At 48.6% G+C, this 18,612-nt stretch overlaps 1 protein-coding gene across 1 annotated transcript in view; it reads right to left on the bottom strand.

The window, feature by feature from the left end:
* ADRA1D (adrenoceptor alpha 1D) overlaps positions 1 to 18,309 on the bottom strand; it is a 41,987-nt gene extending 23,678 nt beyond the window's left edge. The window contains exon 1 of the mRNA XM_053976827.1: positions 17,343 to 18,309. Coding sequence (XP_053832802.1) covers positions 17,343 to 18,309 — 967 coding nt within the window. The remainder of the gene's footprint in view (positions 1 to 17,342) is intronic.
* Positions 18,310 to 18,612: the final 303 nt, after the last annotated feature.

Below are 18,612 nucleotides of genomic sequence, written 5' to 3'. Positions count from 1 at the left end.
TCAGCCCATGCTCAGGAACAGAGCAACCTGGAAATCCAGATGTGTGGTTTGGGGGAAATTTCAGTGTCTCCTTTCAAAAAAACTTCAAAAAAACCCCAACACAGCAACAATAAAAAAATCAATGAAAATTTCTGAGGAACTATGAATTTAAAAAAAAAAAATAAAATTAATAGACCCTGCAGTGCACACTGTTGTTTAAAAGGGGTTCCTGAGAACCTGACAGCTACCAGCTGACATGGAAACACTTGTAAATCCATGGAGAAAACTGTGGCAACAGTCAACCACCACTAGATGGATCTGCACTGTGGCACAGCCTGCTGTCTCCTCTTTCCCAAGCTTCCATAGCCACAGAGTGCAGAAAATGCAAAGTCCTTGGCAAAGCACATCCCCTGGGCTTTCCCCGGACTGAACCACACAGGAGTTCAGGCAATGGAAATCCTGCAGTCCTTGGAATTTATGAATCTGGCTATCTGGAGTGTCCTAAAGTCCTCCAAATTAACATACTTGTAGCAGGAAGCCTTGAAGCACGAGGAAATCCTTTCTGGAGCCAGGATGCTCAGGACTTCCAGGTTCCTGGCGCTGGATCCAGGAGTCAATCCCGGGTTAGCCCGGAGCTGCCAAGGTTTCACTCTGATGGCTGCATGGTAAGAAAGCCATGGAAACTTGGCATGGAAGGGCTGCCCTGGAGCTACGAGGAGTGATTGAAGTGGAGGCTGTTAAACCTGGGATGTTTCCGCTTGGTTTTCCAACTGGCGTTTCCCAACGGAATCCTCCTTCGCTGGCCAGCATCCAGACCAGCTACTTGGGAATCTCGTAAATTCTGCAAAAATGTTTCACTCACTTTGGGCCACTGCACTCAGGAGAGTGGCAAGTGCTTTGCAGATGTGCAGGAGGCTGAGTCCGTGCCCCAGATGTTACAGCAAGGAGATCAAATGTGACCGGTTTGCATTTATTGCTGACTCTGGATTGACACTGGGGAGCACTGGACCTTCTGGAATAACTCATCGATGAAGGAGAAAGGGAGAGGTTACACAGATGGATCTGTTCTCTGTTCCCACTTTAACCTCTGCTTAATGGTCTTTTCTTTTTTTCTCAGCTCCTTCTTTACGTATATAACTCATCACTTCCCAGCAATTTAATGCAAGAGATGCAATCAATCACCTGCAGGCAGCTAAACCACCAATTTTGGAGCTGGAATAGCCATTTTCAGGGTTTGAAAATGCAAATAGAGGCAGGTTTGTGCTTTGCAGCAGCGTGGATGCCATCAGACATTTCAGCCCTGCACTCCTGGCTGCTGGAAGAGCCAACACTTCCCACCCCAGCCAGGCTGGATGGGGCACCAAGTTGGCCACAGATTTGGAAGAACAGGAATGCTGCAAGCAATGGCAAATTGAGTCTCTTATTCTTTTGGTCTCTGATGAGAATGGGGGACAAAATGCTTCCAACTCAGACAATTTCACCTTTTGTTGGAAGAAAGGTCTTTCAGTTATTGGAGATGGTCAAATCATGCCTTGGAAAATGGACACTTGCAGGGATGGGGAAACCACAGCTTCTCTGGGCCGCCTGTGCCAGGGCCTCACCACCCTCACTGTAAAAAATTTTGCCTTTAAATCCAATCTCAGCCTACTCTTTTTTAGTTTAAAACTGATGCCCCTTGTCCTGTCATTACAAGCCCTTGTAAAGAGCCTCTCTCCATATTTCTTAAAAGCCCCCTTTAGGCACTGGAAGAAGCTCTGGGGCCTTCCTGGAGCCTTCTCTTCTCCAGGTGAGCACACCCAGCTCTTCCAGCCCTGGAGCATCTCCTTGGCCTCCTCTGGATTTGCTCCAGCAGCTCCACATTCTCCTGCTGTTGGACCCCAGGGCTGGAGCAGCTCTGCAGGTCTCACCTGCAGAGTCCCCCCCTCCCCTGCTGCCCACGCTGGGGGATCAGCCCAGGATGCCACTGGCTTCCCAGGCTGTGGACACACATTGCTGGGTCGTGTCCAGTGCTTCCTCCACCAGCACCCTGCTCTCCCTTCATCCCCCAGCCTGTACTGACATCCTGCCCTGCCCCTGCACTGGGCTATGCAAACAAGATGGAGGAGTTGGGTGGCATAAATCTGGGTGACAAATCAATCCAGAGTCCACTAAAGGACTCTGCCCTCAGGGAAGGAAGAAGGGGTTGGACCAGCTGGGAGATTGCTCCCTGGAGGAGACCCTGGGGTGAAGGTGGTCTCTGCCCTCCTCACACATCGTCCTGGAACATCCACGATCCTTTGTTGTTCTTTTGGACCTCCCTTGGTTCCCTCAGAGACCTCCTTGTGGAATAAAGAGGCCTGCTATCAATTAGGCCTGTGAGACAGCTGGTTATAATCTCCTCTTTGATGTCCTGGCACTGAGAAATCCCTGGATGTTCCCACTGAGAGAGAGGAAACAGCCCAAGTTACGGGCTGGCCCTGCAGCCTGGGAATCTCCCAGGTCATGAACCTGCTCTCCTGGGGCACTGCTGTCCCAGCTCTGGCCAGCTTGAGGAGGTTTGGGTGATACCATCCATGCCCAGAGCACCAGAGAGGGATTTGGAGGTAACACTGGGAGGGATTTGTCCCTGTGCCTGATCCTGACTCAGTGCCATAAATTTATTGGTGGCCTCTTTCATTCACATATTGGAGGAGGCAAAAACAAATTTTCACGTGGAGAAAACTCGTCAAATTATTTTTGCCAAACTAGATGAGAGAGAAAGAAAGAATTTGGAAAACAAAGGCAAAGTTTCAATATTGAAACTTTTCTAAGCAAAACTTTTCTTTTGGGGTAGGGAGGAACACACATGTGGAAGTACTTTATATTAAAATTTGCTTACATTTAAGTTTACAAACCAAACCTAATCAAAATTCAAGAGGAAATAGGACATTATGGATCATTTTGAAAAAGAGAGTTTAATTTTCTTTTGGCCCAACTCTTCCCTCACTAGATTCTAGATCTGTTGATAAAGGACCATTATGAGCCTTCTGGATCTCCCCTGGGTGCTTCCACATCCTCACTTTCCAACTTTTCATTGAAAACATAGACATTTTAATGCTTGATATTCTTCTGTGCATCTCCTGTGGAGCACTCGAGGTAGCCCCACAACCTAATGGCACCCAGAGGTCAACAATTTGCACAGTTAAACTCACAAAAACAAAGCAGTGAAGTCTTTGGAGTGAGGAATCATCATTTTACAATAGGAATTCCAGCTCCTACCCTCATGTTCCTGTACACAACTGCAGTCTAAATAGATTTTATTAGTAGGAATAACAAATAATGAATTGTTCCCAAATGATCACATTCTTGCATTCTCTGTTGTTTTGCTGTTTGTTTGGGTTCTTTTGTTGGTGTTGTTTTTTTTTTTTTTTTTCCCTGCTTGTTAATGGCAATAAACAGCTCAATTTGCTTTTCATTTGTAGGACTTTTCTGAGTGGTTTTGTGGACATTCCCAAATTTAATGGAAGCATCTGTCTAGTGGGATTGGTTTTACTCTGTGCCAGTATTTGGGGGAATGGATGGCTTAGTACTGACGTCAGACTTGGTGGTTTCTGCTGAAACCTGCAGGGCCCAAACTCCAGATTACCTGTCAAAACCTGCCACAGTGTTTCTATTTCCTGCAGGGAATAAAATGGAGCAACAAACAGAAAGGATAACCAAGGAGAGGATGAAAACAAGAGAAAACCTGCTAGCACTGAAACTTTTCTGAGTGATCAGCCTAGCACCAGCAGAATTGGGACAAAAAAGACATTCAGAGTGGGGTGGAGACCAACAATCACTCAAGGAGGAAGGATTTAACCTTGAGAAGGAAGAAAATCTCTGTGTACAAGGATCTCTACAGGTACCAGGGTGACAACAGTGGTGAGCCCAATGCTGACAGCTAAATTCAGTGTCTTGCTTTGCAGAGCCCTTAAAAGTGCCCACAGCATTGCCTGGGTGCCTGCCAGGCCCTGAAGAGGGTTTCCTCACCTACAGCTGGCTCAGTCCCTCTGTCTCTTCACAAGCAAAGTGATTTCTCATGGTCTCTGACACCTTTTCCAAACGTGTGTGGTAGCGCTGCCTCCATGATGAGGCAGTTTGGAATGAAATAAAGGTTCCTTAGTCCCCCGTGAACCTGAAATGCAGCCACTCCTGGGCTGGAGAAGAGCGAGAGGAAGGTGTTTAAAAATGTCAAGAAATAAATAGGGAGGCAGAAAAATGGACTTTCCCAGACCATTTTGCTGAGGTGGTTGGCCTGGTCCCCATGGTGACCATCAGGCAGTGTTGGAGAGGGAGGATGACTCACATCTGGCAGGCGAGCAGCATTTCTTCATCCCCATTCCAGCACTGCCAGATGGGGACCTCAGGGCTTCAAGGTGTGACTCCTCCAGTGACCTGGGAGATGTCTCCAGCTGAGCTTGGAAGAAGGATCCTATGGAAAATCCCTTATGGAGCAAAAACAGCTGTGAAAAGTATGGGCTTATGGAATTAACCCTGTGGTACAACCCTGAGCATGAGCTTGGGCATGGCAGGGAGCAACCACTTATTTTTTTGGACACTTTCCCTTGGAGATCTCTGTGGCATGACCCAGAATTGTCCAAACCCAGTTCCAGCTTCACAGGCAGAGCACCAAACTGCATAGCCCAGACAGAGGCAGCCACAGGGGACATCCACCAACACAATCCAGGTGGTTCTCTTCTCCATCTCTTCTCCAGGTGGGAAGTGTGATCTGTCAGGACCACTGCTAACAGGGACATCAGGGTTATTACCACACAGAACTGCTTGCCCAGACACCCATTTTTCTGCTGTATCTTCAAGAGTTTGAGTGCAAAGTACAAAGCTGGTCTCCCAAAGCACTCAAAGCATCAGTGACCTAAAGGGGAGTAAATCCAGATGGATCAGTGGGGGAATATGGGTGGTAAAGGCAGGAGCAATTCATTAGCTGGGATGGATTCAGCAAAAAGAGGCTACAGGGGGAGAAGACCTCTAAGAAGTTTTTTGCCAGAAGGGTGAAATCTAAGGAAATAATCCAATTACTTAAAGAAGATGTCACGGACACAGAACTAATGAATTTGCAAGGAGACACGGATATGTTCCCACTGCAAACAATAAAATGTCCAAGAACTGGATGCAGTAAGATCCAGAATGGCCTCTCCCAAGGCACAGCAGCAGAGGTTCAGGGACTGGGACACACATGAAGCCCATGAGGTTTTGAATGGGATCACGGCTGATCCATGGGGAACTGCAGAGACAGACAATCCTTTCTCCAAATGTGACAACTGCCCATGGTATTTGCCACCAGAGCCACAGAGGGGTACAGACAAGAGGAGAATCAGGAAAAGGGAGAAGAAGATGAGGAGATACAAGATGAGGAAGAAGGCACCTGAGGGTTTGCCAATGTACTTGGTGGGGTGGCAGACGTGATCCTATTTCTGCAGTGTTGCTCTCCAATGGCTGATCTGAATTCTGCTGTGAGTCACCCAGCTCTGCTTTGAGCAATAAACGCTCGGTTTTGGAGCAAATTATTTCTGTTCCATACATTAGGCTGTTAATTTAATCACCTGTGGTTTCTCTGAGTGCATGCTGAGGGGTGTGCAGTGAGAGTACACAGGGAAGGAACAGACCTTTTCCAGCTGAACGTGTGGAATTCACCCTGACAGGCTGATGGCCCCATTTAATGTAAACACTCTCCACTCAGCCCCCTTCCCTCCCTGCCTTCGACTCGAGCAGCCACAGACACTGGGAAAGTTCTGTTTTGAATGTAAATACTTTCCCTTGCCCTGTCCTTGCAGCAGGAAAACGAAACCGCCCACGTCCTCATTCCCCTGACCTCTGGGGGAAGTTCATGGACCCTTCCCGCAGGAGAGCAGCAGCCATGCTGCCCACTGGGGTCGTTAACGAATCCCAGGAAGAGTCTGAGCATCACATGTGTTAGAAAATCATGGAATTGCAGAGTGGTTTGGGTTGGAGGGACCTTAATATCATCCAGCTCCAGCCCCCTGCCATGGACAGGGACACCTCCCAGGTTTCTCTGAGCACCATCCAACCTGGCCTTGTGTGTTTCTGGTTCTCACATCTCAGTGGTAGCAGGTGGGCAAAGACCTAAAGCTGTGAAAGGATAAACTTTGCGTGCACCACCTCCCTGTCCAAGACCTTAGTGTCACTACCTGTCCTAAATGGAGAAGCCAAACTGGCAGACAAATCCATGTTTTCCATCTGCTGAGAAAGTCAGTGGGGTCCTGCTTTCCTGGAGCACAGGCCAAGTGATGGAGACTCCAGAAGAAATGCTTAGGTCAGACCAGTAAAATCACACAAATTACTTTTCTTCTCTATTTCTGCCTGTCAGCAAAAATTAAGCCCTTCCTTCAGAGACTTTTATACATACTTCCTACAGCTCCTGCACTGAAGCAAAGGTGTGCCCTTCAATGCTTGGCAGCACTGTGAAGGAAGCCAGGCTGGCTTCTCTCAGGCCATCTGAGCAGGCAGCAGTGACCCCTTTATTTTAATTTTCAGGGCACAGCTTCAGAACCCGCCTGTGGAAAGATGCATCTGAGGGAAAGGCGTTGACATGCCAAGGTGCCAAGCTGCAGGGCTGATCCTAAACTCCAGTTTTTGGGACAGATAATGAAATGTTAGTGTGGGGAGGTTACTGGATGTATTTCCCACGAGGGTGTCTGGTTTTCTTTTTAATTTTTTGGGGAAAGCAATCCAGGTGCAATCCAGTCATCTGAAAGCAGACACTGAGGTTGCCCATGCATGTTGTACCACTGGAGATAAATGCCCTGGGATGTCCCTCCTGGACCCTGGCTGTCCTTCTGGAAGAGCATGGAGCTTCCCTCCATCCTGCTTTGCAACCAAAACCTCTCGTGGTTTCCTCATCTACCTTAGGGATGGCACTGGGCATATTTTAGGGAAGGAAATTGCAATCCAAGCCTGGTGAGCAATCAAGGCTTGGTAAGCATGGACAATGATGGGAGATGAGACATCCACCTGCTCACAGACAACCCTCCACAGAAACCTTCAGCTGTGAGTCTGGTCCCAATTTCTCTGTCTACCTGCACACCAGAAATTATCACATTCCTTGTCTACCAAAGCCATGGATGAGAAGGGAAGCACTGATTAAGGAGGTGTTCAAGGAAGGGGACTCAGGAAGGGAGGGTGGTGGCAAGGGAGGTGATCAGGTGCGATGGGAATTGTTCCCTTCTCCTGGGTGGCTTTCCCAGGAGAGCAGAAGCTCTCTGCCAGTATCTGCACCACTCCTTTGCCTAAATGCTGGCAAAACTGCAATCTGCCTGCATGCAGATACTACAGGGTGCTGTGCTGCCTCCCACCTCCATCTGGATCCACTAGTGTGAGCTGCTCCAGTCTAGAAATAACTCTGTTTGAACAGCCCCTGACACAGAAGAGGCTGAAGCACGTCACTAATGGACTTGTGCATCATGAAGGATCTCAGATACATCAGTCTGCAAAGAGCCCAGGAGTGCTGCAGCTGTGGGGTGTCACTGGAAGTGAAGCACAGCATGATTTAATCCCAAATAATCTGGCTTTTACAAGGCAGAAGAGAGGGAAGAGATGCAATATTTGGAAAATCCTCCACTTTGCTCCTTCATTCTCTTTCTCATTACTGAGAAGGTGGTGAGGCCCTGGCACAGGGTGCCCAGAGAAGCTGTGGCTGCCCCTGGATCCCTGGAAGTGACCAAGGACAGATTGGACAGGGATTGGAGCAACCTGGGATAGTGGAAAGTGTCCCTGCTCATGGCAGGGGGTGGAATTGGATGGTATTTGGGATTCAACCCAAACCAACCTGTGATTATATGAAAATATCTGAGTGAGGAATGCACAGAAAACAAAACCTGTGATGTAAAGTCACTCCGCTTTGTTTCCCCAAACCCCCACAAGCCTGCCAGCTGGACTTCACACTGTATCCTCACAACTTTCCAGATAATTCCTATGGAAGGAACCCTGGGAACAGAAAGACCCCATAGAAAACCTTTTTTGGTGCCGTTTGGAAAGTGTCTTTGAGAGAACTTGACTTCAAAGGCTGAGGATCAAAAGCTGGAAGCTGCTCTGAACCCAAGTCCTCTGCTCTCAAACCAGAACAAGGGGCAGCTGATGGTGTCACCACTGCTGTTTTCTGTGTGCCCCATGCCCTTCCAAATTCCCTTTCTGAGAACACAGCTGGGGAGGGAATACAGCTGTCAGGTCTCCTGCCGGGCTCTCAGGTGAGAGGGCAGGAAATAACACCATTTCCAGCTTCTTCTGGTGACCTAGGGGCTCAAAACTGAGTTCCTGGATTTTGGGGTCAGTGCCCTCCATGATCCCTGTCATTACTCAGTGATTTGTGGAGTTGCTCTGGGGAAACTTGAGCTGGAAAACAGGCAGGGATGAGATGTGACACAAGCCCACTGTGCTGGTGACATCCTCCCCTCAGCAACGCCTGGCTCCACATCATCCTCCTGCTGCAGGGGAAATTCCTGTCCCTTTCCTGGTCCTGCTGCCCTAACCCCCTTTTGCCTCATTGCCACAAAGATACCCCCATTCCTCACTGTCTCTGTGCTACAAGCCATCAGTTTCAGGCTTAGGATATGATTTTCCCCAATTCCAAACAAGTTTCTCTTTTATCTTTTCCCCACCTAGATACTTTCACCAAGGTCTTGCCCCTGTCTCCTGGACTGAACTCTGGCACAGCCCTTCCAGCAAAGTCTGGGGCCAAATTCTTGTGCAGTGGGGGCTGTTCCCTGCTCAGTGTTTGCATAATTGATGCAATTTTTTAATTGGAGAGCTCTTGCAGGGCTGCATTGTGGCTGTTTTTTTTCCCCATCATGGACATTTTTTTGGAAGGTTTACAGCTTTGTTCTTGGGTTTCTCAGCACTTTCAGTCCTGCATTGCAAGAGCCTTGCAGGGCAATACAGCCAGGAGTTCTTTAATTCAGGAGATAAGACAGGGAAGCCCCTGTGATTTGCTCCAGCCTCTGACTCACTGTGGGAAATACAGATCCCATAAACCATGACAAATAAACAAACTCCTGGACACAAGAGGAGCAAGTTTGATTCCATGTCCTGAAACCAAGTGGCACCAACAATCCTATGTGCCTACAGCTCCAGGCACACTTCTTGAGCAGATTTGTGTTGGAAAGAGCTGTCTGGGGCCAGTCCTGTTGATCTTCCTTAACTGAATGCCATCAATGTGCTCACTGTGAACAACAGGAAAGGCTGCTTGGATTTGTCCAATGCAGGAATTTCTCCCAGCAGGAATCCCTTGTAATTTTTTTTCCTTTTTTTTTTTTTCCCCAGCTACTGGAGGGTGTAAAATTAAAGATGCATTTCAGGGGCCTTAATGCCTGAGCTGTGAATTGCCTCAGGTTGGAAACAGCCCAGGAGGAGGAAATGCCCTCTCTTGATCAAGCTGGCAGTTGGTTTTCTGCCACCAGATCTGGTGGTTCTTGGGCTTGGCTCCAAAGGCATCAGCTATGAGCCCTCTTGAAGAAAGGCTATTCATTAGGAGCAGCTAAAAACCATCTCCTGTTCCAGCCACTCCAGTTAATCCATCCCTGGGCTGATCTCACCCATAAATTATGGTGCAGGGAGAAGTGCAGCCTTCTGTTTCCATGTGACAGTGTCACAGAGCACCAAACCAGAGAACGCAGGGCAGGCAGAAGTAGAATCAGGGAATCACAGAGCCATTAAGGTTGGAAAAGCCCTGTAAAATCACAAAATCCAACCATTCCAAGTGCCACACCCACATGGCTTTTAAATCCCTCCAGGGGTGGGGATTCCACCACTGCCCAGGCAGCCTTTGCTGGTGTTTGACAACCCTTTCCATGAAGGAATTCTTCCTAAATATCAGTGAAAAAATCCTAATCAGCGAACAAAGCTGATTCACTACAATCATAGAATCAATACAGCAAGTTATCCCATAAGGAATGATGGAAATAAATCTCCTGCTTTGTACCTGCAAGGATAGAGACCCAAAGAACCAAAATCTGTGTTTTGCCTGTCATCTTTCACAGGTTTGTTCATCTCAAGTTGTCTCACATTTGGCAGAACAAACTTAGTTTGTTACAGAGACAGAGAACGGAAAATTTCGCCTCACAGATAATGTTTGGCACCAGAAACTGGGACTTTATCCCAGAAGGGTCCCATAATATTAAAAGGTGCAATCAGCCCTACCTAGAATACAGCACAGTAATCACAGCAGGTAAAACTCCTATTAATCCATCAGAAGATAACTCATGTTGCTTTCCCAAAGAAATACACCTGTTTTGTCAAATATAATGAAGCCATCAAACCCAGCTTAATATAGATGAATTTACTGTTATGCGGTGTATTCTGGTATTGGTTCCAAAACTCCTGTTGAGAGATTTTGTAACATTTTGCTCACTGAATCCCAGTAGTTTCAGTTTTTTCAGGGTCTATTTTTTCCCTGTTTGTGGTACAACTCCTTATAGCAACTGCCTCGAGATGCGTCAGGACTCTGCCATATAAAAATGGACATTTGGCTTTAAATAGTTTTATTTGGTGGTGTAGTGGGTGGACTGGAAGCAGAATAATCCCTTGCACAAGTCATGGAATATCTGGGTCCTGCTTCCAATCACTGCATTGCTTTGGTCAGGCACAAGCAGAGCGGATGTTCAAATTTGGGTGCCCACATCATTAACTGAGGTCCAGAATAAGGCATCTGCTGTTACAACAGCAGAAACTGTGCAGAGCCCCTCTGTCCACCCCTGGCTTCCCACACAGGTAGGAAACACTTGGGCTCCAAATAATTGTTTTTGGCTGATTATTTCCAAACAAACATGGAGTGTTTCCCTGTTTTTCTGCACCCTGGTGTCTTCTGCACTCGGGCACGTGGAGGGAATCAACACTGTCTAATGCTTTGGCTGCATAATTTACTCATAGGCTCATTATCCATGTGCCTACTTGGAACTGCCTCCTGTGCCCCTCCTGCAGGATGGAAATGTGTTTTCCCTGGAGGGAAACCCAGCTCCCAGGCTGTTTTTCCACAGAGTTTCTCGAGACAGACACAATCCCTGCAGGTGAATCCACTGTTCCCCCAGTGCCACCCCAGAGGGCTGCACATCCCCACGTGTCCTCGTGCCTTTCCCACTGCACACATCCCTGCTGTCATGCCCCAGGAATGACACTCTGGCAGGCTGCTACACAGCCCTGATGCTATTGCGTGGGAAAAAGAGAAGCAGAAATCACATTTGGGGGCTGCTGAAGCAACAGCAAAATCTGTCAGGGAAAACAATGGATTTCCCCTCATTTAATGCTTTAAGAATAGTCCTGAAATGTTTCAGGAATGGTTTGGGGCCAAGTGTTCTCTTCTTGAGAATGGGAGATGGGCTGGAAGATCCATCCATCCATCCATCCATCCATCCATCCATCCATCCATCCATCCATCCATCCATCATCCATCCATCCATCCTGTATAATTTAATAAATTTATGGTAATTTGGCATGGTAATTTGGATGTTCCATTTGACGGGAACATCCTGTGGTGCCTCTTGCCTGGATGATGTTCAATAAATGCAACCAGAGCTTGGTACCAGCAGCTTTTGACACCACTGGTGTCTTTGCTGGTGTTTTTAATCAATGTATGGTTCCTGTGGACCAGGACCAATGGGGGACCTGTGGCAGATGGCATGGGTCATCCCAATTGCTCTTGTTCCAGTTTGATCTGATGCTCTGGGACGTAGATAATTATTCCAGAGCAATTTGCATTCCTTTCTCCACATCAGTTCTGCCACTTCCACCATAACTCAGAAAGTTTCAGGTGATACAAGGACTGCCCTGACAATCAAAGTAATTAAATGTACTTTTATCCTTCTACTTTCAAATCACCTTTTTTTTTTTTTTTAATCAGGTCCTGTGCACAACAACACTAAAGAAGTTTAGGTTTTTCCTGGGATTGTGTCTTGTGGCAGATTTTCATTATTTTCTGATGTCTAACCACGTGCTGAGCTTGCTCTGAACCTTCCTTCTGTGAGGGAGAGTATAGGAGTTTTCAGTCCTTCACCCATCTGTCCATTTTTATAGGAATGTGGGATATCAGAGCACTTTTAGCACTTCTTTAAATGCGACAGGGGTTGATGATGGGCTCCATCCAGAGCAGTGTGACCAGGTCAGGAGAGGGGATGGGGCTTGGAGCCACCTGCTTTGGTGGAAGGTGTCCCTGCCCATGGCAGGGGGTGGAATGAGATGAACTTTCAGGTCCCTCCTGACCCAAACCATTCTGTGATTCAATCACAAAAGAGTTCACCAGATGGTGAGTTCATCACAGGCACAGAGTGATAACATAAGCTTTTTTTCTATTAGGAAACCATGCTAAATGCTCTTTTATCAGAGTAGAATTAGATTCTCAATTTCTACCAGAACACGGTCTCACATCACATGAAATGTGCTTTCACAGTGTTTTCCCCATCATTTATTCTACAAGTGGCTCTTCCTGAAGTTGAGCACTGCTGCAGCTCTGCAAAAAGCTTTGTGAAAGGGCTCCTGCCCTATGTCAAACAGCAACTAAAAATATATTTATATTTTGGCTTGAAGGAGACCTTTCAGAGCCTGGCTGGTGTAGCAGCTGCCTTTCCTTCAGGGTGCAGGTGGAAAAGCCAGTTCACTGTTCTTCTGAAACGCACCTGGAAATGAGCAGCAGCTTCCACTGCAAGCACAGCAGGTCACCAACCCAAGGGAAAGATTAGACTGTCAGCCTGGAGGGTTTTATCCATGCTCAGGGATCTCTTCAGGCATTCCCAGTCTGGGTAACCTGCTGCTTGTGGATGGACAGGGTGAAGGGAGCCTCAGGTTGTTCCCTTCACCCTTGTGTGGCACTAACGAAGGTGTTTCCTCATTTCTCACCACGTGTCTTTCTTTCTCACACCAGTCTTGATTTCTGACCAAATCTAAAGGATAACAAACACGGGAGCCCACTATGGGAGCCCAGACTAGACCATGCTTAAAAAACACAGGCACTGAGGTACATAAATCACCATCCTGGGTACCAGCTAGTCCATCCTTGATCCCAAGGGATGGCTGTTTCCTCCTAGATCCTTCTGAGGTGCTGATAGAGAAGGTCTTGACCTCCACTCCTGCTATGGGCCTGCCTGAGAACTCACATTGAGCTTCAGGTGCTCCCCAGCTGAAGAGTGATGGGAATCAGGCCTCCATCCCTCCTCCTACTCTTACTTATGTCCTCCTGGATCAGGTTTGAGAAAGCAGATTACTATCTACCTATAGGGGTTTCTGGTTCCCTGACCACCTGGCATAGGTGTCCTACTGCAAGGACAAATCCAGAACCTAACTTTTAACAGGATTTTCCATTATCAGAAGAGCCAGTGAAACATCTATAGAGCCACAGAATTGTTAAAGTTGAAAAAGCCCTCGGAGATCATCGAGTAAAAAATCCAGACTAGGATATATCCCACTTTTTCAGCAAATACCTGCAGTGCAGACACCATCAGCTCATTAGCTGTGCCTGGATGTTTTTGTAGTCACAGAACCACCACAGAATGGTTTGGGTTGGAAGGGACCAGCAACACCACCCCTGCCATGGGCAGGGACAAATCCCACTATCCCAGGTTGCTCCAACCTGGCCTTGGACACTTCCAGAAATCCAGGGGCAGCCACAGCTTCTCTGGACTGCCTGTGCCAGGGCCTCCCCACCCTCACAGGGAGGAATTTCTTCTCAATACCCCATCTAACCCTGCCCTCTGTCAGTTCAAAACCACTGCCCCTTGTCCTATCACTTTCTGCCCATATAAGAAGTTGTTCTGCCTCCTTTTATCAGCCTCCTTTAGGCACTGAGCTCTCCCTGGAGCCTTCTCCTCTCCCAGCCTGGCTCCAGAGCAGAGCCCCAGCCCTTGGAGCATCTCCATGGCCTGAGACAACCACAGGGACATGAACTCTGTGCTACAAACCAGCCTTAAACTCCTAGCCCTACATCTCTGAAAAGTCTCCAGGTAAATTCTCTTGGCAGGTGTTTGCTCAGGGAACAGGAACCCTGCCACAAACCCAGAACCACCTCCCAGCAGCCCAGGAGAGCTCCACCGCTCTCCACACTCGGCAAAGACAGGACCCAAACACGAACTACAAACTGGGATTTCATCTTGGGATGAACAACTCGCTGCTAAAGATCCTCATTAGCCACAGAAGCTGTTAATTGCATTTAAACTCCTGGTGACAACATCCCGTGCTCAGGGACTGCGATCACACATCCAAGAGGGAGTTAAATTACTCAGCTGATAAATAGACTGTGGCGGTATCGGGGAGTTCGAGCTGATTTAAAGAAAAATCATTGTAGATTATTTGAGCATGGAGAAATGGCTGACAGCATTTGGCACACACATAGTTCTTGCTATCTGAAATTTTGGGTTATTTCAGTTTTTTGGCACCAGTGTGATGAATATTGCTCCTGTGTAACAAATGTGGGAGCTACTCTGCAGAGTGGCAAGGATGTGTGCAGACTCAGAGACACCGAGGACGGCGCGAGTGCGGAAGTTTCCGAGTGCTGAAGGACTTTAAAGTGGAGCTGAGAGTCTTTTGTCACTTGAAAAATTTAATTTCACTAGAAATTTTAATCAGACATCAGTGAACAGTGTGACTCAATGATGACTTCCAGCAAATTCATGTCAAAGAGAGAAAACAAGAAGTCAAAACATTTGGATATTTTCAGAAGAAAATAGATCACTTATTCATTTCACTTGGATACAATTTGAAGGCTCAATTTTAAATGTTCTCTGAGTTTTAATAAATTCCAATTTACTCTGAAGTTGAAACAATACATTGCTTTTCAATTGAAAGTTATTTTGTTTTTCACAGGAGTTTCACTTTCATTTAAAGTGTGTATCAATATCATTTTCAGTTGGCCCTGAATTATTTCACCTAATTTTGTCTTGTGAAATAAATAAAACCCATTCTACTTTACCACTCACAACCTTCTTTTTTTAGCAGAGTTGGCCCCAGCATGTTTCAGCTGTGGATTCACAGTAAAATTTACCGATTTCTGCAAGTTTCGGACCTGTCTCCTGAGCTGTAAAATCCAAGATTAGAAGTTTCTGTTCCCTTCTTGACAGCATTGAATGATTCTCAGATTTGAATAGGAAATTGCCATTAATAAAGGGAGGGAGGGGAAATCAGAGGCAGCACATTTTGCAGTCATAAAATAAATGAACTTTTGCCGTGTTTATATTATACATATAATATGGCAGGAAGCAAAGATCAAAGCCATGTTTATAAAGGACTTGGCCAGTTGTGTGCTCGGAGGAAGCAAATGGGTTCGTGGGAGGCACCTAAAGAATGAAGTTTGGATTTTTAGCTGTGGAAATCAGTGTGCCTCCTTTGACTTCTCTGATTTACATCAGCAGAGAAGCTGGGACAAGGGTCTCAAGGCAGAACAGATATGGTAAAACAAAATAAAATTAGTTTTTCCTACTGAAAAATACTTTCCTGAGGTTCCTTCTCTATTTCAAAGTAGTGGGAGTAACTCAGAGGAACAGGATCCCGATTTCCAGCTCCATCAGCTGGAAGGTTGTCAGGTGGTTGGATCTAAACAATCTTTAAAGTCCCTTCCATCCCAAATCATTCAGTTTTTGTGATTTTAAAGTGTAAAGGTGCAAATGAGGTTTGGAGCTGGTTCCTGCCCTGGTTGGCCAAGAAAGGGAATATCAGAATGGGGCTGCTCAGGGAGCTCAGCCTTCAAGGACTGGCATCTCCCTGAGCCCCATGAATCCCAAACTGTTTATTTGCAGGTTACACCACCTCCCCTCCATTCCCTCCAATACACCTGATCACTGAAAGGGAAACCGAGGCACGGTCAAATGGGGTAATTCATCCCTGGTCTTGCAGGGAGAGGAGTTCAGTGCAGTTTTACTGCTCTCTGCCTGAGTTATACCATCAACTGCAACGCTCCCACAGGGTGAAAATTCCTCACAGCAATGATTTCACCCCCGTGGAGAGCTGAGCCAAACCCCCCTAACACCACCCTCACCCACAGGAGACCCCGGAGCAGAGGCACCAGAAAGCAGCACAGTGAGAGCAGACATGCACAGCCCTGATTCACCACTCCAGGGACACCTCAGCTCTCCAGGCACCATGGATCCCAGGGGATTATCCCACTGGAGGGATTCCACAGCCCTGGGCTCCAGCTGTGCCTGGGGACACGGCCCAGGGAAACAGCCCCAGTGCTGGAGGGAGCTCAAAACCTCAGCAGGTCAAAATCTGTCCTGCAGTCACAGATGCTGCTCCCGCTGACTTGAGAGGCAGCCCCGAGCAAGAGGATCTGAAAAACCCTGAGAAAAAGTGCAGCCCCAGCTGTGATGAATGTTCCTGTGGCTGCAGGGTTGGTGGGACACAAGTCCCCCATGGGCTGTGGGACACGTGGGTCCCAGCTGGCAGATGGAATGACAGACCTCTCTGCTTTGCTGAGCTCTGTGCAAAGGCTGCTGCTGGTACTCAGGAATTATTTTAATCTCTCTCTTCCCAGCTCCAGGTTTAGCTACAGCATTCCAGAGGGTTAATCAGGTCCCCTGAGCTGGGTGCCTGTTGTCAGGATGAGGAGCGCTGGCTTCCCTGCACATCCTGGGTCCCTGCTGCTGGAAGGGGACGTTGCTTTGGACATCACAGGTCCCTGGTGGGCTCTGTGCCTGCTCAGCCTCCCCTGCACGCAGGGGGGAGCATCCTTTTCACAACCAACTTGCCAAAACTTTAGAGCACAACATGAGAGACAGCCCTAAATCAGCACACGGGCACTACAGCAGGGCCACAGCTCCTGGGGGTGGTGGATCAGCCCTGGAAAACCACATGGGATCTTCACCCATCACCCTTGTGGATAACACCCGGTCCTGCTCCAGGTCCCTGCACAACAGCAGCAAGCCAGGAAGTTAAGATTTGTGCTTCAGGCTCTGATGCACTCCTTGAAGGAATAAAACCTCACTCATCTCCAACAGAGGTGGGAGCCCTGGACCCACAGGGGAATATCCAGGTGCAGTTCCCAAACTGGGAGAACGAGAAGACAGCAAAACTGTTGTTGGAGACCACTGTGTCATAGAAACAGCCTGTTTGAAACAGAGCTGCTTCCTCCTTAGCCTAAACTTTTTTAGTTGAAATGCTGAATGCAGAATGAATTAATTAAAGCAATTATTATGCTGCTATTTTATTCACTTGCTATCTACTTTGATTGATTATATGACTTCGCTTAATAAATATTGAGTAAGTGTTAATTAATTGAATTAATTCATCGCTGGTTTATTCACCTATCAGTCACCTATCCCTCATTTCTATGCATGAGTTGTGTCCTGAAAAGTTTGTCCCAGGGAGCAGGTCCTCAGGGGTTCAGCCCCAGGCAGCGGAGCTGGGATGGGGTCACTTACCAAAAGGCAGGATGAAGAAGAAGGGGAACCAGCAGAGGATGAAAACACCCACGACGATGGCGAGAGTCTTGGCTGCTTTTTTCTCCCGGGAGAACTTGAGGAGCCGCACGGAGAGGGAGCTCCTGAAGTTGTGCCCCTTGCTCCGGGTGCTGGAGAGAGGCTCCTCCAGCACGCTGCGGCAGTGGATGCGCAGCACCACCTCCATGGACTTGTTCCTCTCCTTCTTGACCCCTGCCTCCAGGCTGCGGGTGGTCCGCCTGGCCACCACGTAAATCCTGAAGTACATCACCAGGATGACCATGAGGGGCAGGTAGAAGGAGAAGAGGGAGGAGAACAGGGCATAGCCCGGCTCCTCCGTGATGCTGCAGATGCTCTCATCCGGCGGCGGCGGCTCCTTCCAGCCCAGCAGTGGCCCGATGGAGATGACCATGGAGGAGAGCCAGACCACCACGAGGATGACCCCCGCCTTCCTCTCGGTCATGATGGTGGGGTACTTGAGGGAGTACTTGACGCCGATGTACCTGTCCACGGAGATGATGCACAGGCTCATGATAGAGGCAGAGCAGCACAGCACGTCCACCGCTGCCCAGATGTTGCAGAAGATGCGCCCGAACACCCAGAAGCCCAACACCTCCAGGGTGGCCGAGAAGGGCAGCACGGTGGTGCTGAGCAGCAGGTCGGCGATGGCCAGGTTGACGATGAAGTAGTTGGTGACCGTCTGCAGGTGCCGGTTGCAAGCCACCGAGAGGATGACCAGGATGTTCCCCACGATGGCCGAGAGGATGAAGACGGCCAGGAAGACCCCGACGCCCACCGCCTGCACATCCAAGGCAAAAGTCAGCGTGGTGCCGTTGCCCTCGGGGGTCTCGTCCCCTTGCAGCCCCCAGGACCGGTTGGCAGCGCTCTGGCTGCCTTGTCCCGTCCGGTTCCCACTCAAGCTGCCATTGCTCAGCTCGGGGAAAGTCATTGTAGAAAAAGTCCGGGCTCCATTGAGGGCGAGGAGAAAGCGGTGCCGAGGCGCAGCTCCCCCAGCATGATCCCCGGCTGGCAGCCCCCGCCAAGACGCGCTCCGCACCTCGCTCCCCCGGCCGGGGTGGAGGGATGGAGGGAGGGAGGGAGGGATGGAGACAGACAGAGGGAGGGAGGGCAGGACGCGCTGCCCGTCGCCCCCCGCCCGCTTCACGCCGTCCGTCCGCGCTGCCCCCCGTCCCCGCTGTGCCCGCCGCTCAGCCCCGCCGCCGGCCCGCCCGGGGGGGCAGCGCGGTCAGAG

This window comes from Vidua macroura, chromosome 4, assembly GCF_024509145.1.
Source record: "Vidua macroura isolate BioBank_ID:100142 chromosome 4, ASM2450914v1, whole genome shotgun sequence".
Taxonomy (NCBI): domain Eukaryota; kingdom Metazoa; phylum Chordata; class Aves; order Passeriformes; family Viduidae; genus Vidua; species Vidua macroura.
The sequence above is the reverse complement of the archived record's forward strand: the minus strand, read 5'-3'. Positions and strand labels throughout refer to the sequence as shown.